The sequence below is a fragment of the Protopterus annectens genome, chromosome 10.part0, assembly GCF_019279795.1.
Source record: "Protopterus annectens isolate FY-2018-M chromosome 10.part0, PAN1.0, whole genome shotgun sequence".
Taxonomy (NCBI): Eukaryota; Metazoa; Chordata; order Ceratodontiformes; family Protopteridae; genus Protopterus; species Protopterus annectens.
The window spans coordinates 629,083,627-629,109,646 of record NC_056744.1 but is presented as its reverse complement, the minus strand read 5'-3'; the positions used below and the strand labels follow the sequence as shown (position 1 = coordinate 629,109,646).

The following is a 26,020-nucleotide window of genomic DNA, read 5'->3' as shown; positions in this document are numbered from 1 at the left end:
CAGGGTCAGACCGTCAAAGGGAGGGTTAGCGAAGGACGCCATGAAAGGCTACGAAAAATTGCAAAGCTGGAGCCAGGCATAACGCCTCATGGCAATACCGGACCCGGCTGCCCTAGCAGCTCCCTCAGTGGCATGAGAGAGTAAACGCATGGACATATTTAACACAGACTTGAGAGTGGCCATACGAGCCGAGAATGTCCATTTATCCTCGGCCGAAATGGACTTCGGGGGAGACTCAGGGTACTCTTTCACAAGGTCACGCTGCAGTTTGATTACAGGGGCCATGTAATTCAGCACCCTTATAGCAAAGGTGGCTGAAGCAAAAGTCCACTTTCCAAGATGATCCATCGCCCTTGACTCCTTGTCCGGGGGATGGACCGAGGAACTTTCCTGGGTGAGTTCCTTTTTGGTGGCTGCCACCACCACCATGGCATCAACTGGTCGGGCCATTTGGGTATTGGCTCTACAGTGTCCGGTTCTTTCCAGGCTTTGGTGGTAATAAGGTCCACCAGAGGGTCGGCTGGGGAGACACCCAAGAAGTAAATGGGTCTGTATCGAATGACTCCAGAAATAATGACTCATCCGAGGAAGGTTTTCGGGTGGACCAACCCCCCCTCTGAAGAAGAATTTCCATTATGTCAACGAAGGAGACATCTTCGGGGGGTGATCTTGGGGAATCTTCCCCTTCCTCCAAGTCAGTATCTTCTGTGAGGGACTCAGGGGAGTCCAAGTGCCTCCTTTTGCACTGGCATTTGTGAGGGGCCTCCTTGGGGGGACTCTCCGGGGAGGGCTCACAAACCATCTCGTATTCGTCAAGGGGAACGGTTTGGGGCATACCTGATACAGGCTGACCCTGGGAGGACTGGATAATGGATGACAAACTCAGTTGCATGGGCTCAGGGGTGGACTTCGAGGAAAGAGTGAGGGGTCTCGATCCTCCAAAGAGAACCCTCTCCACAATGTCAAAAGCGGAACGGGACCGGCTTTCCCTGAAGCACTGAACCTGTCTGCCAGGATGTTGTCTATATCAGTCAGATCAGTGTATTTTGTGCCATTCTGCACTAACTCTGAGCAGATCTGAGAATTGCCACTTAGATTCTTGACATAGCTAAAGAATGCCTTGTGGTTATCTTTGGAGTCCATGGCAATTTTTCTTTCAAAGCTAGCCTTGGATGATTTTATGAGGGAATGTAGTTTCTTGCTGATACTGATCAGGGATGTCTTCCCTTCTTGGGATTTTACTCTTTTCTGTACTAGTCTCCTCCTTTTATTGTATAGCTTGTTTATGGCAGGGATCCACCAGACTGGTTTCCTTTTCTTGGAGGAGTGAGTCTTGGTTTTGCTTGGGATAGCATGATCCATGCATTCTTGTAGGTGTCAGTAGAGTCCATTAGTAAAGGATTTTGCAGCTTGGACAGCGTTATCCTTTAGCATGGGGGCTTTGAAACTTTCCACCTCTGTCTTAAGTAACGTGACATTTGCTTTTGAAAAGTTTTTCACGGTGGTTTCTTTTGACTGGGGGTGGTGGCGGAATGTGGATATCCAGAGTGATTAGTTTATGGTCAGATCTAACTAGCGAGGGGTTGACCTCCGTTGTGGAACACTGGTCGCCCATGTTGGTGATGGCCAGGTCCAATATGTTGTCACCTCTGGCGGTGGTGTTGACCAGTTGATCCAGGGCATTTGAGTTTATAAATTCTAGGAAATTTTGGGCAAGGGAGTTTGTACTTGAGTAGTTCTCCCAGTTAATGTTTGGGTAATTGAAATCACCCAATATCAGGGTGTTTGGTAGGATGTTTATGTTTCCCAGTGTTTCCAGGAATGCAGAGTGGGGGTCCTGGGACATGGTGGGTGATCTGTAGCAAGCTATAATTTGAATAGCAGTTTTGCCTGTTATTAGTTGCATGTGGATGATCTCTGAAGCATCGTGGTGTGCCACTAACCTGGAGGTGTGGGTATCCTTGATGAATATGGATACTCCCCTGCCTTTTGTATTTCGGTCCGGGTTTTGTGGCCAAAATGTATGGTAGGAGTTGTAGTTTGGTAGTGCTGGGGTGCTCTCTGGAGACTTAAACCAGGTTTCTGCTACTGCACATATATTGATTTTCTCCATACTGAGGAGTGCCTCGAATGCGTGCATTTTGAGATTTAGACTTCTGGCATTGAGTAGCATTACCCTCAGGTTTTTTGTTACTTGTGCTATTTACAGTGGTGGCTTTGTCTTTTGAGCCTTGCCTAAAAAAGGGACTATGGGGGTGGCAAGAGCCTTGGCCAGTATTCGAAAGCCTAAGGGTGACAGGTGCAAGCCTTCTCTAGCGAAGCAGCGTGGCTTGTCGAGCATGTCATCCCAGGCTGACAGACACTGGATCCTCTTTGAATGACACCAGAAGCTTAGCCAATTGTTGAAATTGATAATTTTTTCTCTATACTGTGGTATCATTCTTGGTGAGGGCAGGATGCTACTCAGGGTCAGGGTCATACTGGCCTGGGCTGCGTGATCATTGAGCTCCTCCATGTTTCTTTTCATGTAGTCCAGGGTGGTACGGCTCAGGTCATTCACACCAACATGGACAATGACAGAGTCATATTTGTACTTGTTCTGGAGTGAACTGAGTGCTTGTGTTATGTGGTAGATCCTAGCACCCGACAGGCAGCTAACAGTAACCTTCTCCTTGTTCAGCCTAGTGAGTGGGACGTCATGTGCCTGACTATAGAGTCACCTATTACTAGTGTGTTGGGTATGTTATTTTGCCTTAAGGGCTGTGATTGTGTGGCACACTGGTTTTGTGAAGTATGTGTTTCATGGTTTGTGTTGGGGGTGGAGGTTGCTTGGATGTCTGCTTTGGAGGTCTCTGTTGCTTTTGCAGAATTTTATTTAGAGCCTGTATGTTTTCGTGTATTTATGTGTGTTTTTTGCTGGTGCTGGTTTCATAGGTCTATGTGAGACTGGTGTTGTGATGCAAGTAATTCCCTTCTCCTGTTGACTGCCTGGTCCAGTCTTGGGTTGTATAATTGCATCTCTTGCATGTATTAGTGTTTGGTGGGAGGAGGAGAGAGTTGTCTGTGTACATGAGGCAATTGTAACATTGCTTCAAAATGCCCAGATTCACCAGTTGGACCGGATAGTACACCTGAAACTGCCCTTTGGACATGCCTGGATAGGTACAGTGAACTGATTGGCTGGTAAGGTCAAATAGAGAGCCTTGTACTTCTCTACAGTATAGGGGGGTCTACTGCTAAGGTTTATTAGTGCTTGCTATGAGTTTTGAGAAAGTGCCGGGATGAGAAGTGAATGGTTTGAGTTCTTAAGTTGAAAGTTTGTCTAGTTCCAAGGGAAAACTGAACAGTAGCCTTTAGTGGAGCCGGGAATAGTTATACCCTACCTAACTGGTGTTCCCCAGCATGCAAAACCACACAAATGCGGCTTTTAAAGCAGGGAAATGAAAGAGATAGAAGTTAGCCCAAAATGGCCAACAAACTACTAATTTCTGGGATGAAACCACTCCTCCAGGGACAGATAGGCTGCTCAGAGCTCCCTCTCTCACAGTGAACAGAAAAGCTTCCTTCTATCCAAGTAAGGTATGGGCAAACACAGAAATGTGTAACACAGCCCTGAATTCAGCACTAACCTGAAAACTGGACTATACCAGCTTAGAAAGGTGGGAAAACAAGTTTTTTTTTTTTGTTTCAGAAAATAAAGCAGATACAATCAAAAAAACACTTTAAATGCACAGAAATGGCTATCACACTTGAGTGTGTAGTCTACAACAGTTAAATAGGTAATTTAAACACAAAAACGACTTTGTTAAAGTGCAGGCAGTAAAATGAGTACAATATGTAGCTGAAACAAGCTTTTTAAATCACAGAAACTCTAGAAAATCAGCATTTTAGGTGGAATTAGCTAAAGGCAGCAAGAAAATGCAGAAAAATGATCCTTAATCACTCCAAAGTCTCTCTTTTGTCTCTCTGCTGCTGAAGAACTCTGCAGGGCACCAGGCAGGAGCTTGCTGAGCTGTATACTTGCAAAAAACCTTGCAAATGTGGGTTTTATAGCAGGGAAATGAAAGAGATACAAATTAGCCCAAAATGGCCAATAAACTACTAATTTCTGGGTTGAAACCACTCCTCCAAGGACAGATAGGCTGCCCAAAGCTCCCTCTCTCACAGTGAACAGAGAAACTTCCTTCTATCCAAGTAAGGTATGGGGAAACGCAGAAACTTGTAACAAAGCCCTGAATTCAGCACTAACCTGAAAACTGGACTATACTAGCTTAGAAAGGCGGGAAAACAAGTATATATTTTTGCTTTTTTTCAGAAAATAAAGCAGATACAATAAAAAAAAACAAAAAAAATTTAAATGCAGAGAAATGGCTATCACACTTGAGTGTGTAGCCTACAACAGTTAAACAGGTAATTTAAACACAAAAACGACTTTGCTAAAGTGCAGGCAGTAAAAATAAGTACAATATGTAGCTGAAACAAGCTTTTTAAATCACAGAAACTCTAGAACATCAGCGTTTTAGGTGGAATTAGCTAAAGACAGCAAGAAAATGCAGAAAAATTATACTTTATTACTCCAAAGTCTCTCTTTTGTCTCTCTGCTGCTGTGGAACTCTGCAGGGCACCAGGCAGGAGCTTTCTGAGCTGTAGACTAATGTACAGGCTGTGTTAGAAACAATAGGACAGGGAGCCAGGACTGTAAATTCTAAGAAAAGCAAGGATTTATTTTACACCACCAATATAATTTCCTTTCAAAGAAAATAACAGTATGACCATCTTCTACAATAGCAATGGGGAAAAGTACAGCTCAAACAACTATTACTGCATTACTACACGCTGACAACAAATTAGGTACTTCAGCTTAAAACACAGCTGCTTAAACCACAGTATAATTTCAATAGTCTGTGGTAGGGCAGAAGTGTGTTTCTTTTTAAACAAACATTTATTTTTTTCTTTTAAAACAGCAAATTTATATAAACACATACTCTTAAGAATGTACATTGGTAACTGTGGGAACAATACATGCAGAATAACATTTTGGAAGAAAAGTGAGATTTAAGGGAAGGCAGTAACTGAACAAGTTATGTAATGTTGGGTTTATGATAGTTATAGAAAAAATATATGTGATGTATAATGTTTGTAACTAGGAACACATTAATATGGTTTGTTTTCTTTTATATAAATGTATGTTTGCCTATGTCTTAAGTGATAATTCAATAAAGGTGTTAAAAATGAACACTGGCCAAAGCATACAGTGAATATAACACTGTACAGCACACAAACAAATATACATCACCAATAAAGTCTTAACATCATCATTCAAACTCCAACAGTGAAATATTATTAACCAGGTTTTTATAATAGTTTAAACTTGTCACACAGCTATAGTAAATTGGGACCACAGTTACACATTATATGTTGTTATTTACAATGTATGCATTCCCACATCTTTTCCAGAAACTCTCCCACCTCCCAGTACCTTCTCTCTCTTTCTACCCACTTGTGCTGAAACTACCGTTCTATATTTCTTAAAATTGTTTTCCGTTATTACATTTGCATTGCAGTGTATTTTTCCTTTCTAGACTCTTGTAGTAAGGCTCTTGACCCCCCTACCACCCCACAAAAAGAACATTTTCATTTTCCCTTAAAGTTCAACTTCCTGCTTTCCCATCAAATCTAAATAATGCAAACTTCCAACTTGCAGGGGCTTGATTTTTAAAAATACATTCCCACTCCCTTAATATTTTCTCATAGTAGTTTTACTACTGGGCATCCCAAAACACATAACTTCTTGTTAGATCAGCTTTCCTACCTCCCCTGTACTGTTCTATTCCTACTTTCATGGCCATGTATAACTGCTAAGGTGTATGGTACACCTGTGCAAGATCCTCATTTGCTAATAACACATTACAGAAATATTTTGGAATTTAGTTCCTCTTGACCAGATCACTTGGTCGATCTGGCTTTAGACTTATAACAAAACCATGCCATCTGGGAGTAAACCACAAAAAAAAAAAAAAAAAAAAAAAAAATCACACCTTGCCATTGCTTAAGCATACAGACAGTCATCCTGGTCTTAAATCCATCCATCAACAAGCCCCTTTCCCATTTCTGCACATCGGGTTGGGGTGTCACTTCAAGAGTGGCAATCATCTAGAGCAAAGGTTCACAGCGCCAGATGGCTAGTCCTGCAGCAGTTGTTCTTTCATACCACTCACTAACATGGAAACTCGCATCTATGCCCAATTTAGAGTATCCAGTCCACTTACTGCATGTATTTGGAATGTGGGAGGAATCCTAAATCATATAACATATAAAGCATTAGTATGCACTACTTTCCATTTTCTGAACTTTATTTGTAGTAGTGTGCAAAAACAGATAAGCTTTATCACTGACTGAGTGGATCCTTATACCACTGCAGCACATTTTGTCAGGTGAGGAAATAGCTCTAAGCATATAGTAAACGATTTATAAGGGACTTCTAGCACTTGTTTCAACTTCTATTTCTGCAACACGTCATACTGATATGAAACATATCTGAGTAGTAACTACGTCATTAAGGCACATCCAATGAAGATGCAACAGGAACAGTGTAAGAGCAGCAGAGATGTTCATAAAATACAGAACAGTCTGGTAAGCAGTTTTAGGGAGTTTCATTGTTTCAATCCTCAGAATTAATCACTTTTTCAAATAAGCAGATAAAACATTAAATTAAGCTAATCTAAAAACATTGTTAGCATATACTACTACTATGCTCTGCTCAACAAATCTATCAAAGTGAATATTATTTCCTGCACTTCTAAATATTACCGCAAATCCTAATGTGAAAACTGTTACAAAATATATAAACATATAAAAGTGAATTATTTCCACAATCGTGTTTTAATGCACTTCAGGATGCTGGCTGTAGTATGACAGCTACATGTAAAGTTGTGGAAAGATACACACAGCTTTTGGCCATATGCCTTTCTATGCATATAAGACATCAATTACTGACAAATGGTTGTGCTTTAAAACAAATGTCAAGTGAGTAGTAACTTAAGGGATTTTGTGAGCCTGAAACACTAGCTTTAAACAATCTCTCTCAGTAAGTGCATCAAGCTTGTTTAAATTTCATATACGAAATTATGAAAAGTCAAAATCAAAGATGCAAATAATTTACCTGCTCCCATTTCACAGCCCACACCTGGCATTATGTCATCTTCAATGTCTTCAGGTAGGGCACCTTCCTCCAGCTTGCCCTCAATTTTAGAAATTGTTTTTGCAAGGGAGAAGTCTGTGAAATCCTCTGGAATGGCAACATCATCAGCTGCATGTACTTCAATATTTTTGGACTTCATACTGTTTTAAAAATAAAGTGTGATTCTGTTTAATTACTCTGAATCTAAACTCCATCAAACATATCTCTAGCTGTCTGTTTTCTCGAAAAGGCCATAATACTCATGTATGCAGAACAAAGTTTATATTAATTATGGAGCCAAGTAAGTATTATCCAATAGCAGTCCACGAACCAGGCAAACGACTAAACAGTTCAGTCATATAAAAATAAATTTATTCAGTAAAAATATGTTAGCGCTTTCACATAATGCTTCATCAGACCATCAAGAACACGAAATACTAAAGTTTTTAATATGTGTTTTCACTTTAAATTTGATGGAATATGATATTTGAGCTGATTGTTTGACGTCTGTATTTAAATGAACCTTGACCAGTTTGTTCTTGGTGAACTGCCATTGGATATTATTTGCTTGTCTCTATTATTATTTTATTTTGGACAGTTCCACGTTTGTCCGTTGCAGTGCGATACCCGTTTGCTTTATTTGTTTATATTAATTATGTTTCAATGCATGCAATTAATATTAAAGCATGGTCTTCACCAAGTTTAGAATCTGTGTTCTTAAGAATGAACTTCACATGTTTTTACACCAGCACTGATATTTCATATGGATCACAAAATTGCACACTGTTATTATTAAGATTCTCACACCTCCCTTGTTTTTATTAAATTAGCTATAAAATTCTCAGGCATATTCAAACCTGTCTTTATTGACTGGTCACTGAATATTCCAAGCTGTCTCAGAAGTGTTGCTACCTATCAACTGGCTCATTGTTTAACCAGAAGAAAAGTTGCACAATCTCCACTCTAAGAACCCATGAGTCCTCCCAGTAAGGCATGTCAGTCTGACCCTCAGTGCATTTCATTCTCCAGCTTCCTAACCATGTCAGTGCTCTGCTGCTCCTCTGTATCCATCCATACATAAGCAGACAATACAGTGCTCTCAATCACCCTCAATGCATTTCATTCTCCAGCTTCCTAACCATGTCAGTGCTCTGCTGCTCCTCTCTATCCATACATAAGCAGACAATACAGTGCTGTCAATGCTTAGGTCCTCTGCACCCACAGCTTCCATAACACTGATGAAACTGATAATAATTACCTTTCTTTTAAAGATGATGGGGTCAAAATTTCATCCCATTAAATAAAGTCCAGCTCAGTCTCCATCCAAAACTGATATGACCACAAAAATACTGCAAGCATCCTCTTTTTTGCCTACTGAGCTTTCATTAGCACATAATCCTATTTTTTGTAGTACTCTTCAAAATTGTACTCATCTGTCAGCCTTTATGCTGTTCTGCTGTCTTGTCTGTTGACTGCACCCACTTAACATTTTCCTTCTCTCCACTGAACATCTTCTTTTGCCCATGTACTTGAAAAGTAACAAAAAAAAACGTGTGTGTGTGTATGTATATGTATGTATATATATATATATATATATATATATATATATCTATATATATATATATATATATATATATATATATATATATATATATATATATATATATATATATATATATATATATGTATATATATATATGTATGTATATATATATATATATGTATATATATATTTATATATATATATATATATATATGTCTTCTTTCGGCTTTTCCTGGTTAGGGGTTGCCACAGCGGAACTCCGGTCTGCTAATGATTGGCAGTAGATTTTTACGTGCCGAGTTGCCAGCTCTGATGCACAACCTTCAACAAAGGTACGCCCATTCATGCATGTCTCCACACAGAAGACGCTCAAGCTGAGAATCGAGTGAGGCGACAATGCTACCGCAGCACCACCATATATATATATATGTATATATATATATATATATCTATCTATATGTATATATAGGTCCTTGTTGTTTTATCAACAGTATGGTTCGTACTTTTTCGAAATTACTTCCTATGTAGTTTACCTTAACAATAGAGAGAGGGAATATTTTTATGCTTGGTGAACTATATTATAGAATAAAAGGTTCCTCTAAACACTTACTTTATTCACTGGCCCTTGGAAAGTTTGGTGCAGGTTTAGTTGGTAACACTGCTAAAAGGATTGTGTTACTGTAGTGGAAAGTGTGGTCTAGGATTCTCCTGCCTTATAACTCCTCCCCCTACCTCCGACGTATGCAAGGTTATTTTTCTCCCTGCAGATTCCGCCATTTTTTAAACTGCTGTGTTTCTGAACCTAATCGGCTGCCTCTAAATCAGGGTATGTAAATGCTGCTATCTTATATGTATATTTCTGTATATATCTCTTAGCGACAGCTTGAGGAGACCATAATTCTGGTCAGCTGTTAGAACCTTTGATTGTACACTGTGATAAAGCATTAAAAGAATATTGTATATGGAAATCTCCGGGCGACAGCGTGTTATAAGACGCTAGTGCTGCATAACCGGTAAGGTTGTAAAAGTTGCTGGGAAAAGTGAATACTTCTGTATATATCTCTTTAGCAATAGTGTGAATATTCCTGTAAATATCTCTTGCTGGGAAAAGTGAATACTTCTGTATATATCTCTTTAGCAATAGTGCGAATATTCCTGTAAATATCTCTTAGCAACTAAGTATTAGGGACGTTAGCACTGGTTAAACTGATAGAGTCTTTGTTTTAAAGCTGTTTTAACTGCTATAAGTGCATTTTTGAGCTGTGATATACAGTTACAATTCACTATTTAATATTGCACAATTGTCATGCATTACAAAAATAAGTTACTGTGACTATACTGTTTGAGGGCCTAAAATTACTGGACGATTTGTCTGCTGATAAATGTTAGTAGTTATAAAAGGTCCAGTGTGGGGGTACAGACTTCCCTGCTGACTTGCTTAACATTTGAGGAGCAGTATTCTTGTATTTGAAAGACATTTCAATCACATTGTAGCCTCTACTGAACTAACTTCTGATATATTCAATGTAGAAATACTAGACTGTATCATGTCAGCAATTTTACTGTATGATTGATTAACTGTGTCTACATGACAGAAGCTTTCTAAAGTAAGCCTTGTGTTACTGTATTGTATCTCCATTCCGGTACTGTCCTTTAATTCCCCACTTGGCTACAACTTACAAAACCTGCTTTAAAGAAGGTTGCTATATTTGGTACGAACGTACGGACAAGCTCTATTCAACAGTCCCACTACAAATATAAAAACGGCCAAGGTCAATACTTACCTACTGTAAAGTACAAATAAATCTTATAAATATTACATTTAAAGCAAGTGTACTGGGTTGAAAGCACGGCAATAAACCACCTAATCCCAGCTAATTAAATCAACTCCCCTAGATAACTCTAGCAGAAATCGTAGTTTACCTTAACAATAGAGAGAGGGAATAGTTTTATGCTTGGTGAACAATATTGTAGAATAAAAGGTTCCTCTAAGCACTTACTTTATTCACTGGCCCTTGGAAAGTTTGGTGCAGGTTTAGCCCTGCTCCGCTCGGGCTCGCTCCACTCAGGCTCGCTCCGCGCCCCACCCTGCCCCCATATCCCACCCGCCCCCAGTAGTGCTACATTTATAGCTATAAAGCCACACCCCCACCTCTTTTCTAGCCATACAAAGCCACTTCCCTATCATCTCCCTCCCCCTTCCACCACTTTCCAAATTAACCATTAACATCCCTCTAGGGCAATTTACCATCACCCTAAGGCAATGAAGGCCATCCCACCCACTATTTTAAAGGCAACACTCAAAATCATACCTCTCATTCTACCCCTTATAATTATACCATACCTCCTAACCAGTTATGAAGATCAGCAATACTCAGGTTTCCACTACCCTAAATATCAAACCTGTACCCCCTTATCTCCACTTATTGCTGAACACAGCACTTACTATCCAGCCTCTAAAACAACAAAACCTAATAACCTGTATCTTAATAAATCAAACCAAAAGTTCCCTAAATCCAAATATGGTCAAAACTATTATTTAAACTCATGAGACTATTAGATTACCTAAGAAAAAATATAACTAAAGACGGAGACATCCATCCTAACCCAGGCCCATCCTCAACCCCAAACTCTACTACCCCACCATTTTCTCTCAGGTCAGCTAACTCCCTCCTAATTTGCCACCTAAACATAAGAAGCCTAAACAACAAAGTACATAACCTGAATGCCCTTTTAGCAACTTACCTCCCTGATATAATGTTTCTAACAGAAACCTGACTTAAGCCATCAACCAAAGATAATAAGATCTTACCACCTGGGTATAACATACTCAGGGCTGATCGTACAAAGAAAAAGGGAGGTGGGATAGCTGTGCTATATAAAAGCACATTTAACATCATAGTTAACCCCATTCAACCACCCCAGATCTCCAATGCTGAAATATTATCTCTAAAACTACAACTAAACAAACAAAAAAGCATAAATCTAACTGGGATCTACACCCCCCCCGGGAACATCTCTGACACACTGGAGAACACTCATAATTGGATATCTAACAACTACCCTCAAGAAACTATTGTTCTGGACGATGTTAATATTGACTGGAACCTATGTTCCTCAGACTCCAACCCCACCCTTATAAACCTCCATGGATTCTCACAGACCATATCCTCCTCCACCAGAATAGGTAATTCTAACCAAAAAGAGAGTATCCTAGATTGGATACTCATTAACAGTCATCCCCATATGTACATGTCTGGGACTCTTCCCAATGACCTTAGTGATCACCTCATCACATACATAAGGAAAGACAAAACAGTCAGCTCTCGATTACCCATTTACAGGTCTGTCAGAAACAAGAAAAATTTTGAACCCACAAAATTTCAAACAGAACTCAAATCCTGTAACTGGTCAAATCTAAAGTACCTTCCCCTAGATGAGGCAGTAACATATTTTAATGCCACATTTCTTACCATACTTGATTCTCATGCTCCAAAATGGTCAATCAAAATTAAAACACAAATAGCACCTTGGCTAACAAAAGACTCCAAATCTATAATTACACTTAGAAACAAAGCATGAGCCAAATGGCGTACTACCAAGTCACCCCAAGATCGTATTAAATTCCAACAGCTAAGAAATGAGACTAAAAAAGCCATCACACTTGACAAAAAAAACTATTACTGCCATCTACAACATAAACATCAAAACAACCCTCAAAGGTTCTGGGCAGGTTTAAATAATCTTCTCCATCCAGGTAAATCCTCCACTCCTACCCCAGGAACATTATGTGATAAAAGCCCAGAAGAAATAGCAAATACCTTTAATACTTTCTTTACCGAGACTATTCAGTCCTTAGCCAACCAACTATCTACTACCTGCTCCTGAATAACAGATTCTATACCCAAGACACTACTCTCCTTTAACCTCCAACCTGTCTCCACATCCTTTATCCAATCCTTATTGAAGAAGCTAAAGCCAGCTACCCTTTCTGCAGATCTTCTCCCAGCCGAATATCTGCAAAAAGCTGCAGATGTCATAGCATACCCCATCTCGATCCTAATTAATCGAACCATAACAGAGGCTACAATCCCCTCAATTTGGAAAATATGCTATGTTATACCACTCCATAAAGGTAGCTTATCCACAGAACTATCAAACTATAGGCCAATAGCCATATTGTCACCACTTGCCAAAATCATGGAAAAGTGTGTGCACAAACAACTTCTATACTATCTCATCCAGAATAAACTACTGACCAACTCACAACATGGATTTAGACCCCACCCCAGTACATCAACTGCCCTCCTCTCTTTTACCGATATAATTAACCATAACCGAAATAACAAAAAAATATCCTCAGCTCTCTTTCTGGACTTGTCCAAAGCCTTCAACATGGTTAACCACCAGCTACTTCTCCACACTCTGAAAACCATGTACTTAGACAACCAAGCTCTCGACTGGTTTCATGCCTACCTCTCTGGTAGGCAACAAGCAGTACTGTGGCAGAATAAGCTCTCTTGCCTGTTACCAAATACCATAGGAGTTCCTCAAGGCTCCATATTAGGACCTCTTCTCTTTTCAGTCTTTATTAATGACCTCCATACAGTCATCCCCGATGCCACCTGTACTCAATATGCAGATGACTCTACACTAATATGTTCCGATACCTCTCCAGTTAACCTACTATCTACAACCCAGCTCACTTTTACTACAGTGGAAAACTGGCTATCAGATCGTCACCTGATCTTAAACCCAAACAAAACCTAACTACTACTCTTCTACCCAACCCATAAACCCTCTCCTACATCTTTTACCATACAATCCAACAATGGCACTATCATCTCTCCAGACTCCTATACAAAACTATTAGGAGTTACCATTGACAATAAACTTAGATTCGATACGCATATCAACCAAACCATTAAATCCGTTAACAAGAAACTCGGATCATTGTACAGGATAAAATCCTTCCTAACTCCAATGGCCAAAGTGGCCATTGCCCACTCACATCTTCTCTCTACCCTTCTATATGCCTCTCCCATGCTTACTAACCTTAATAAATCTGACCTAAACAAACTCTCATGTTGTTATAATCATATTGCCAGATTTGCAACTGGTATGCCCTATAGAACACACCACTGCTTTAACCTAAAAACCTTGGCTGGATAGAATTACCAAACCTTCTCCAGCTGAACCAACTCACAGAAGCATTTAAAATTCTCAAACAACCCAATAACACCCCTGCACTGAAAAATATAATAATTCCTTACACCAATCTAAGCTGTCTTCGCTCATCAAACAGGTTGCTTGTCCAAACAATCAAATCCTATAACTCAGGGGGTGATGCTCTGTTTGCCAACGCCACTGGAAAAATATGGAACTCCCTCCCCTCCAACCTTACTCTTACTACCTCCTTAGTCCAATTCAAGAAGAGTCTAAAACTCCATTTTAAGTCACATCGGCTTTGCCAGTGCTCTAACCCAGATTAGCTCCTCTTCGTTAAACCAAGGTCATACTTTTCCTCTTGATTATCTAAGTTCAAAAACTTTAACCTTTTATTCCCAAATGATCTAACTCTATATTTCCTTGACTTATTTCTGACCATAAATGGAAGCCCTTAATTCTTTTCTAAATGGACAACCTAGAGAAGGGACCTGTAACCCCAAACAAGAACAATGTATTGTAAACTAAACTCAAAATCAATAATTGTCTTATTTTTAAGCTAGTATGTTTTAATAATCTGTGTGAGAACTTTTGTATTTTGTGGTTGTTATAGCTAGGATGTATTGTAGCAGTATGTAAATTGATTTTTTTTCTTCTCATACGCTTTACTATATGTAACAATCTGTAATTGTGACAATGTTGGAGCTTTTCTCTCCCGGCCCCCGCTGAAAATGGACATGTATCCAGTCGGACCATCCCGGTCAACAAATGTAAAATAAATAAAATAATAAATAAATTACTTCAGCGAAAGTGCATTTTGTTGAAAATGCACTTTCGCTAAAGAAAACAAAAAAAAAAAACATGCTGTTAGCATGTACCGTAAGTTGTACATCATTGTATACTGTTGATGTACAACTAAGGAAACTCTTGTTGAGATCGCAATACAGTGGGGATAAGAGAATATTCCCTTTTTCCCACTGTAGTGCAATCTCGGAGTGAGAATATTAAAGTAGGGGGGTGCAGGGGGGCTTGCCCCCCCTGCGTATCAGTGTTTAATGTGTTGGGGTTTTTTAATGTTTAGGTTTTTTCATTTGTCCGCGAAAGTGCATTTTCGACAAAATGCACTTTCGCGGAAGTAAGGTTCAATGAACCGTCCTTTCGAGTAAAGAACATAGACCCATATATATATATATATATATATATATATATATATATATATATATATATATATATATATATAGGTCTACTTTTATTAGTCAAAGTTATGTTTCTTCAACTAACAAAAGTACAACCTTAACTTTCGTGAATGTGCACTTCAACGAAAGTGCACTTTTGTGAATAACTGCCAATAAAAATAAAAAAGAACACTTAAAAGTCTGTTTTGCACGGGGGCAAGTCCCCCTGCCCCCACACCCCTGTTACATTATATATGCTAACTCCAAGATTACACTACAATGGGAAAACAGGTATATTCCCTTATCTCCACTGTAGCATGCTTTAGTCCTGCAGTGTGTCAGTTTTATTTTATTTTTATTTTATTGTAGTGCGATCTCGGAGTTAGTATATATAATGTAGTGGGGTGTGGGGGTGTGCAGGGGGGCCTGCCCCCTGCAAAACTGACTTTAAAGTGTTCCTTTTTATTTTTATTGCCTGTTTGGTGAACTGGAATTGGCGAAAGTGCACTTTCGTTGAAGTGCACTTTTGTGAAAGTAAGGCCATGCTTTTGTTAGTCGAAGAAACGTAACTTCAGCTAATAAAAGTAGAGCCATATACACACACATATATATGTGTATGTGTGTGTGTGTGTGTGTGTGTGTGTGTGTGTGTGTGTGTGTGTGTGTGTGTATATATGCATATCCACTAAAGAACCACGTTTACATACCACAAAATGATTAACAGGATAACTGAACTTTACTTTTCAGTATCTCAAGACTTACCCTTGAGAAAAAACCTACACTGAAAAATGTCAGCTTCCAGAATGCATCGTGTCAGCTTTAAAATATAATCAAGTACATGATTTTCAACAATGAAGTACGAGTACAGAAATTACCTTGATGCAGGTTTCCTTCCTTTATTTCCTGAAACTGGTCTGCTTTCTTTTGTGTTGCTCTTGCTCCTGTTTTCTTTCTAAGAAAGACACAAACATGTTGAATTATTTGTACAATCAAGCAAAATATTAACTGAGCATCGATTTAGCAAACTATCTAAAAAGTATTGTAACCCATACTTACAAAAAAATAAAAAAGGAATTCTTCTGGTAAGGAAATGACTGTAATCAAATAGCTCAAAAACAATACAGTTAAAAGGATAAGGATAAAGGTCTAGAAATAGAACAGCATGAAGTGGGTGCAACCTGCACTGTCTGATTGGTTATTCTTACCAGAAAAGTCAGATGATGAAATCAACAATGAAAGAAAATAATCCAACACTGTGGTCACTGAGTATATTGTCTGTTATGTCTAAAATGCTATTAAGAATGAACAGCTTTTTTTCTTAACAGTTTCTTAAATATAGTCATCTACTACTTGACTTTTTCAACTGAAAATGTTTAATCTGTGTGTGTGTTTTACTAGTTAGTAACTAATTTTTCATTTTGGGCAAGTCTACTACTTTGTCTAAGTACAGACCATCTTCAGTTTCTCCCAGCCAATTATACATAATATAAAGATATTCAAGCATGAAAGTTCTTTGAAACAGTACAACGGCAAAATCAGTTTCTACACTGTCCAAAAACAGACACACACACACACACACACACACACACACACACACACACACACACACACACACACACACACACACACACACACACACACACACACAAAACCACAGTCATTCACTCTCTTTCCAATACATATTTAGCATTTTGGGGTGTAAATTGTTAACTTAATACAGGAGTTCTAAAAGGTTGTTATAATTAGCAGTGTCAGTGACGCACACTTGCATTTGGTACAGAAGTTTATGGGTTCTTTTCCTATATCAGGTAGATTTTTGCTGACACTGCTATGCAGCATAAGATGGGTGTGTCAGCCTTTGGATGAGACATTAAATGGAGGTCTCATCTACCTGAGATGGTGGCAGCTCAGATGGATGTAAAAAATCCCACTGCATGTATCAAAAAGAGTAGACGTCCTTTATTTATATACAAAAAGAACTCTTATTTACATGTTTACATATTTACAAATGTATAGATATACAAATATATTTACACATATTCATAACTTTCCTTTCAACCATACTAAATTTTCATCCATATTAGACCCTCACTCCTTTTTCTATAACTATCTGATCTTACATAATATTGTTATTCTTTCATATCATATAACCTATATGACATAAAAACAACTTTTTATATATTCTTTTAACATAGCCTTTACTTATTTTCTCATAATATCCATATTTAATCATATCAATGTTTAGTTTAACCACTTCTATTATATCTTCGAAAAAACATTCTTAACATAGTTTCCCCATATTTTTTTAATCTTTTACATTTCAAAAATACATGTTCCTCCTCTCTCCTTTACCATAACATCTAAGGATGGCACCGCCATCTCCCCCTCTAACCACACCAAACTTCTGGGCATTGAAATTGACAATAATCTTCACTTTGATGTCCACATCTCACATACTATAAAACTAGTACACAAAAACCTAGGTTCTCTATACAGGCATAAGTCCTTTCTCTCACAAAAAGCTAGAGTCTCTCTTGTACAAAGCCACCTCCTCTCAACTCTATTATACGCAGCACCAATCTTCACCCAAATCAGAAAGTGTGACCTAGACAAACTTGAATCATGCTACAATAAAATAGCCAAGTTTGCTACTAACTCTATACAACCCATCACTGTACTGCACTAAAAGAAATAAAATGGCTTGAGTTACCACAGCTACTTAACTATCACCAGCTGGGTACAGCCTACAATATTCTCAAATACTCAGAAAACCCCCTCAATATCCAATCTACTTACTGTCTACACTGCAAACCGGTACCTCAGATCTAGTAAAAAATCTCTCCTCTCCATCACCAAGGCCAATAATAATGCAGGGAAAGCACTCTACTCCCACACCGTTGCCAGGAATTGGAACTCTCTACCCCATTCCGTGTCCACTGCCCCCTCCACCACTAAATTCAAAAACTCCCCCAAATTACATCTCCTTAGTACCTGGTTACGTCCCTGTGTCACATAACCTTGCTCATACTGCTATTAACTCCCGAAATTGCTCTCTGATCACTTGCTTGATCTCTGATCACCTGCATACTTGTTTCATTTAAAAGTTGAACTTTTATAACTGTAGAATCTACTTAATATATTTTCTTCTCTTGCCAATGTATAACTGACATTGACATTTTACTTATTTTCTACACCATAATTTATTTGGAGTGTTCTTAGTTATTTCTTGTTATATTACTATGTTCACCATATATGTTATAACCTGTTTACTACATCTTATTTGTGTATTATACCTGCTGTAATGTCTTTGTACAACTAGATGCCGGGCTTTTCTCCCAGGGCCTCCGTTGAAAATGGACCTGGTCCAGTTGGAATTTCCCAGTTAACAAATGTAAAATAAAATAAATAAAATATTCAATAGTTTCTTCTTCTTGACAGTATACACATATTCTATCACATTTCATTTTATATGGCATATTTCCTTTTCTGGTAATTTATCTATTACCACCCTCCATAAAAAATCTTGACATTCTACTTTCTTATTAGACCATTTAATTCTTATTTTTATAGCTTTATTTTTTTTATCTGTTAGATTTTCCCATGGTTTTACATAGTAATGTTTTGTCATTCTTATACCATACTTTGCTTTTTTTTTTATAATATCACTTTATATTTTCTACAAAAATATTTTTTGGTAAAATTTTATTTCTTCATTTATACACTGTTTTTCTCTTTTACTCTTTCACCAGTTCCCCAAATTTATCATACTTGCATTTATGCAATTTTAGTACTACTCTCTTATCTTTTTCATCTACCTACTACATGTTGTACATATACCACTAGGTTAATCAACAGTTATTAGGCTAATGGCCCTAGGGCCCTTACAAGCCTAGCCAAGTTCTACCCTTATTTCCACAATCAACACTTATTGCCCCTGTCCAGGAGGGACACAGGTGGAACCCCTGGGGTGAATTTATGGTAACCCATCCCCATTGTCCAGACTACATTTGAAGAGGGCTAATGAAATGCGCTATTTGACATGAAGGGGGAGTCTGTTCCAAAGGCATGGTAGCCTCTGGGAGGCAAACTTGTCTCTCCAGCAGGTTATATTAATGTCACATACCAGGTTAAGGTCTTTAGAGTGAGTAATCCATGTACCATTTGACTTACAGATGTGCAGCATTTCCAATAAAGTGGGGTCAGAGATCACCTTATGTGCAAGGCAGAGATCACCTCTGACTTGTCTATGAAACAGAATAAAGTGATGGTGATTTCAGATGATCCACATAGGACAGATGCTGAAGACCTTAAATTTTCTTTGTGAGGAACCTATGTGGTCTCTCCAATTGCTGCAGGTGCTTGGAAAGGTACATATCAAAAGGGGCACTGTACTCAATAATTGGCCTGATGAGGGAAGAGTACAGGTAGGTAATAACTTTTTTTGGAGGAAATGCTCTTACTTATGAGATGAGCAATATAGAATGCCTTTTTTACCACAGTGGAGACACAGTGATCAAAGGTAAGGTTGCTGTCTACCTGTGTGCCCAGGTCTCTCACCATTGAGTATGTATTAGGGTGTTGCTATTGATGTGATAGTTAGCAGGGTCATCATTTTTACCGAAAGGGATAATACATTTTTTTGCATTGAGTTTAAGGCCATGACTTTGGCACCAATCATTTGTTTGTGTAAGATCCTCTTGTAGGATTGACATAATTTGGAGATTCTATGACTGCTCCCAGTTTGCATACAAAACTCCTCTTTTTACTGGAAATAAAAACATATCTGCAATAATGAAAAGTTATGTACCTACCATAACGTTCCATGTTAGTTGTCTTCTTCTCGCCTTCTTTCTTGCTGGATATGTTCGGAGCCGACCCTTGGCTCCGACTCGGCCTATACTAAAGCTCGAGAGCTATTTTTACCGGCTCGAGGCAACCCTATATCCCACAATGCTAGGCGCTAACTACCCAGATCTCGTTTGATAGCTGAAACTATAGCAGTTCTGATCTCCAAAATAAGGAGAAGAGGAAACCTCACTCGTAAGTCACCTAGACCTATAGCTACCAGTAAAGATAGCCAAGGTGGCTAATACTGAGGCAGAAAGAAGATCCCCAAGGATCCTTAGGTCTGTCCAGGCTAGGGGGATGGGGGGTGGGACACAAGAAAGAAGGCGAGAAGAAGACAACTAACATGGAACGTTATGGTAGGTACATAACTTCTCAATGTTAAGTTGTCAATCTCGCCTTCATTCTTGCTGGATGGGACCGCGTCCCTAGCACCTTCACCCTGGGTGGCTCATCGGAACAGACTCTTGAGAACGGTGGAACCAAAATTAGCCCGGCTTCGGGAGGCCATGTCTAATTTGTAATGAGAGATAAAGGTATGAGGAGAGGCCCATGTGGCTGCTGCACAAATGGAATCTATTGGTACTCTAGCCTGAAAAGCTATTGACGTGGCTAATGCTCTGGTTGAGTGAGCCCTGGGCCTTGACGGTAGCTTTTGGCGTCTGAGGTCATAGATGAAAGTAATCACAGAGGCCAGCCATCTAGAAAGGGTTACTTTGAAAACTGGAGTGCCTTTCTTCCCTGCCGCATAAGATAGGAAGAGCTGCTCAGATTTCCTTCCTGCTCAGCTTTTGTTCCGCTCTGTTGGAGTAGTTGGGGAAGAAAACTGGGAGATCGATAGTCTGGTTTAGGTTTGTCTCAGAAGAAACCTTGGGTAAAAAGGATGGGTTAGTCCTGAGGGACACTCTGTCTTTATGGAAAACTAGATAAGGTGGACGAATGCAAAGGGCATAAAGTTCTGATACTCTTCTCGCAGATGTTATGGCGACTAGAAAAAGAGTCTTCCAAGAAAGCAACTTCAAGGAGCAGGAAGCCGCAGGTTCAAAGGGGGGAAGAATCAAGGAAGTTAGAACCAAATTTAAGTCCCACTGCGGTGGGGGTCTCTGATTGGGGGCTTAAGCAAAAAGATACCTTTAAGAAAGGTTTTACAAAGCTTACGGGACATGATACTGGAGTCCGAAAAACCTACATGAAAGTTCGAAATAGCCGCTAACTGTACTCTGATGGTGGAGGAAGAAGACCCTGAGTGAAATAGTTCGGCTAGGAAGTCTAGGACTGATTGGATAGGGGCAGTAAAAGGATCCATTTTTCTAGCTCTTGCCCAGTAGGAAAAACGCTTCCACTTGCTGGCATAAATCCTTCTGGTAGATGACTTCAGGGAAGCTATAAGTATGTCACGCACAGAATGGGAAATAAGGGGAAGCCTGGCTAGGGTTGGAATTGAAGCAACCAAGCTGTGAGGTTGAGAGATTGGAGGGAGTGGTGCAGCTGTCCCGACTGATGGGTTAAGAGATCTGGCACTGGGTCCAGATGCCAGGGCTGCCCCAAGAGGTAACGATGCAGGAACGGAAACCATATCTGTCAAGGCCAGTAAGGAGCAATGAGGATCATGGTGGCTCTCAAGGCGGTAGCTTTCTGAATCAATTGAGTGATTAATGGAAAGGGGGGAAAGGCATACAGAAGTCCCCGGGGCCAATCGTGGACTACAGCGTCTCTGGGGGGGTGGCCGGGAAGAGGGAAGAGAGTGAAGAAGTCGTGGTACTTGCTGTTTTGAGGTGTTGCAAAAAGATCGCAGCAAGATCGACCCCATTTCTGAAAAATTTCTTCCACTACTGCTTGTTTGAGAGACCACTCATGTGGCATGAGAATGGCTCTGCTCAACCTGTCCGCTATGATGTTGGACTTCCCGGGGATGTGCGTTGCTATCAGAAACCGCTGAGAGGAGATCGCCCACTGCCAAAGTCTGAGTGCCTCTCGACATAAGGGATAGGACTTGGTTCCGCCCTGCTTGTTGATATACCACACTTCGGACATATTGTCCATCTGAACTGCAATAGTCCCGATGGGAAGAGAGTCCTGAAGGGCTTGCAACGCTAAAAGTACTGCTCTCATCTCCAAGACATTTATGTGCAGGTGGCACTCGAAAGGTTGCCATGTGCCCTGGACCGTCCTGCCCAAACAATGCCCCCCTCCCCCCAATCAGGGAGGCATCCATTGTCACCGTGGCGACCGGGGGAGAAGGAAGAAATGGTCTGCCCTGAAGGACTTGAGGGGAGACCATCCGCCAAGAAAGGTGTTTCTTGCAAGACAGGGTTATTAAGATGTTGTGCGACATTGGAAGCTGTTGAAAGGACCACTGGGAAAAAAGCATCCACTGAAGGATCCGCATATGAAAGCGAGCTAGGGGAAGTAGAGTAATGGCTGCCGCCATGAGACCTAATACCTTCAGGACAAACCTGGCCTGGATTTTGTTGTTCTGAAGGAGGATGTGAACATGCCTGCGAATATCTAGAACTCTTTGCTCGGTTAGTTTTGCGGAGAGCCGGACTGTGTCCAAGGTGGCGCCTATGAAGGTAATAGACTGACAAGGCGACAAGGCAGACTTTTCGAAATTTATGGAGATACCTAGCCCTTTGCAAGTATGAATGGTGTAATCTCTGGAGAGGAAAAGCTGACGCCTGGTGGTGGCAGTGAGGAGCCAGTCATCTAGGTATGGAAACACCTGGAATCCTTGACGCCTCAGATGAGCCGTAACCGCTGCCATGCATTTGGTGAACACTCGGGGGGCTGTAGTGAGACCAAAGGGCAGGGCTCTGAACTGATAGTGACTGGCTCCCAGCCGGAAGCGGAGAAACTTCCTGGAGCGCCTGTGCATCTTGATGTGGTAGTACGCATCCTGAAGGTTTACTGAGCACATCCAATCGTCCTGACCCAGAAAGGGTAGAATGGACTGTAGCGTGACCATCCGGAACTTCCTTCTTCTTACAGACTTGTTTAGTCTGCTGAGATCCAATATTGGTCTCCAGTCCCCTGTCTTTTTTGGTACCAAAAAGAACTTGGAGTAGATTCCGGATCCTTGTTGGTCTGCTGGGACTGGCTGGATGGCTCTTTTTTATAGCAGTTTTGATATTTCTAGTACTGCTTGTTCCCTCAGACTGGGTGGAACATCTGGGAGGGGTCCTTTTTGCTGAGTTGGGGTGTGGATAAAAGGAATTTTGTAACCCTCGGATATAATCGACCGTACCCATTTGTCTTGGGTGAGTGAAAGCCAGGCTTCTGGGTACAATGATAACCTTCCCCCGACTGCCTCCGAAGGCGAACAGTCGGGCAGCTTCTCAGGGATGCTGGAAGGGTTTGTCAGAAAGAGACTCTTTGCTACCCTGATTTTGCGGACCTCCTCTGCCCCTAGGGCGGCGTCTGTTACTGTTTCCCCCTCTGCCTCTAGAGGGGAACTGACCTCTTGCGTCAGGCGCCACCTCTTGTGGTTTACGGAACCACATTTTCCCACCCTTCTGACCCTTAGGATATGGTCTAGACAGGGTGGAAAAATGGACTCCTACGGCAGAGAGAGTCTTGCCTTCTTGCTCGCATCGGGTCAAAGTATCCTTCACCTAAGGTCCAAACAAAGCTGAACCGTCAAAGGGGGAGTTAGTGAAGAATGCCTTGAAGGGGTCTGCAAAGTTACAAAGCCGCATCCAGGCGTGACGCCGTAAGGCCACGCCTGTGCCTGCAGCCCTACTGCCCCCATCGGCCGCATAGGAAATAAGCCGCATGGAGAAGTTGACAACGGAATTCAGGGTTGCCAGCTGGGAGTTGATTTTGTCCTGAGACCCCGCAGTTGTTGGATCCTGTAGGACCTCACCCACTTCTATGAGCATGTCTCTTTGAAGGCAGGTGAAGTGGCACAGATAATTCAGCGACCGTATGACAAAGGTCGCTGAAGAAAACATCTGCTTGCCGTACCTATCCACAATCCTAGACTCCTTGTTAGGAGGATGGACAGGTACTGAAGGATCAGCTAGTTCCTTCTTAGGGGCTGCAGCCACCACCATGGCATCAACTGGGACACCCTTGGCTAAAAACTGTTTGTCCGAAGGAGGTGTTATGAATTTTGAAGGCCTCTGTGGGGTAGGTTCCATCGTATCAGGGGCCGTCAATGCCTTCCGTGCCGCCACTTCCATGAGGGGGTCAAAGGGCGGAGACACCCCCCAGGAGGTGGAAGGGCGAGAGCCAAACGCCGCTAGGTAAACCGACTCATCCTTGGAAGGATTAAGGGTAGACCAGTTCCCCCTCTGCTTAAGGATCTCAAGGATGTCTGAAAAGGACACATCCTCAGAGGGGGACCATGGGGACCCTTCCAACTCATCCAAGTCAGTATCCGATGTAATGGACTCAGGGGAATCCACATGCTTCCTCTTACATTTCCTCTTCTGAGGGGGTTCCCCTGATGGATCAGGGGAAACCTCGGAAGAGGAGGATATTCCCAATGGGGAAACCTGAGGCGTTGGATCTCTATGGTCAGGAATGAGAGGGTGGGTAGAGACCGCAGCAGGCACTACAGAGGGAGGAGCTGAGGGAGCCAACCGTGGAGCAGGCACAGGGGCTAGCACGCTCCTCATGACTTCAAAGGCGCCCCTATCAGGCAGGGTAGAAGGTCCCCGCTCTGAAGAGATAAGGACCCCTCTCGGCACCGAGAGGGACGGCACCGAAGCCGATGTCAGGGCCGAACTTACCAGCGCCGAAGCTCCAAGAGGGAGAATGGGGTCGGACAAGGGTCTGATGCCACTCGCCCCCTCGGAGCAGACGAGGAAGTCCATGCGCCCGGATCCCTCCAAGGATGGGACCATGGAAGAGACCGGAGCCAACGACGGAGCTGAAAGGTGAGGTATCGGCTCCGACGCGTCGATGGCCACGGCTCCCACAAGCTCCAGCTCCGAACTCAGGGGAAGAGTCAGAGGAGGAATCAAAGATGGGGTGGGAATAGCCACTGTCTGTTGAGAAGGGCTATGGAGCATCTGGGCTAGTGCCTGAGACTTAAGAAGTCTACTAACCACCCTCTCGAGGTCATGGTCCGAGAGCCTGGAAGACCTAGAGGAATGGGTTCGATGGCTCCGCTCCGAGAGTAAGGGAGACCTCGGAGCCAAGTGAACAGATTCCAAGGACGGAGACCTGGACCATTTATGGCTGGCAGATGGCGCCGACACAACTATCGGCGCCGACTGAGTCCTAGAAACATCGGCTCCGGCTTGAGCCGATGTAGAAGACTGAGTTTGAAAAACGTCGACTCCTGCTGGAGCCGATGAAGAAGACTGTGTCTCAGAAACATCGGCTCCAGCTGGAGTCGATGTAGATGCAGTCAGAGCACACCCAGTCGAAGGCTCTGAACACGGAGCCGACGGCTTGGATGGCTTCGAAGGCTTCCCCGACGATGACTTGGCCGGCGAACCTTCAGGCTTTAATAAGCACCTCAAAATTAACTTATTTCTGCGTTCCTGCAGGACTCTTGGACTGAACGCATGACAGACAGAACAAGAGTCCTGCAGGTGCAGAGGGCCCAGGCAATAAACACAAGAAGTGTGACCGTCTGTCAGCGACATTTTCTGACAGCACGAGTCACACTTCTTGAAGCCTGAGACCCTGGTGTCTTTAGACATCCTAAAAAAGGACAACAATACACACACACACACACACACACACACACACACACAGACACCCCTTAACACAAACTAAGTCAGTCACACAACAATTTAACCTGACAAATTAAAGAAAAGGGGAATGGGCCCAAAGGCCTAACCTTTTAACCAAAACAAGGGGGTTAGGAATTAAGGGATTAAGGGGGACTGGAAGGAAGTTTAGCTAAGAAGGGAAGCTAATGGGATGGTCGCTAACAAAAAACTAACTGAAAAACTGACTAAAAAGGTGAAATTTAAGAATTATAAAATCCAACCTGCAGAGCCGGTAAGAAACGCACCTTGCAGCTGTAAGCGGCAAACGAGATCTGGGTAGTTAGCGCCTAGCATTATGGGATATAGGGTAGCCTCCAGCCAGTAAAAATAGCTCTCGAGCTTTAGTATAGGCCGAGTTGGAGCCAACCCATCCAGCAAGAATAAA

General features: G+C 41.4%; 1 protein-coding gene across 1 annotated transcript in view; it reads right to left on the bottom strand.

Annotated features, from left to right (window-relative positions):
- TEX9 (testis expressed 9) overlaps positions 1 to 26,020 on the bottom strand; it is a 1,071,864-nt gene that overhangs the window by 287,066 nt on the left and 758,778 nt on the right. Inside the window, exons 6-7 of the mRNA XM_044085454.1 lie at positions 15,940 to 16,016; positions 7,163 to 7,341 (exon numbers count right to left, since the gene is read on the bottom strand). Of these exons, the coding sequence (XP_043941389.1) occupies positions 7,163 to 7,341; positions 15,940 to 16,016 (256 nt within the window). The remainder of the gene's footprint in view (positions 1 to 7,162; positions 7,342 to 15,939; positions 16,017 to 26,020) is intronic.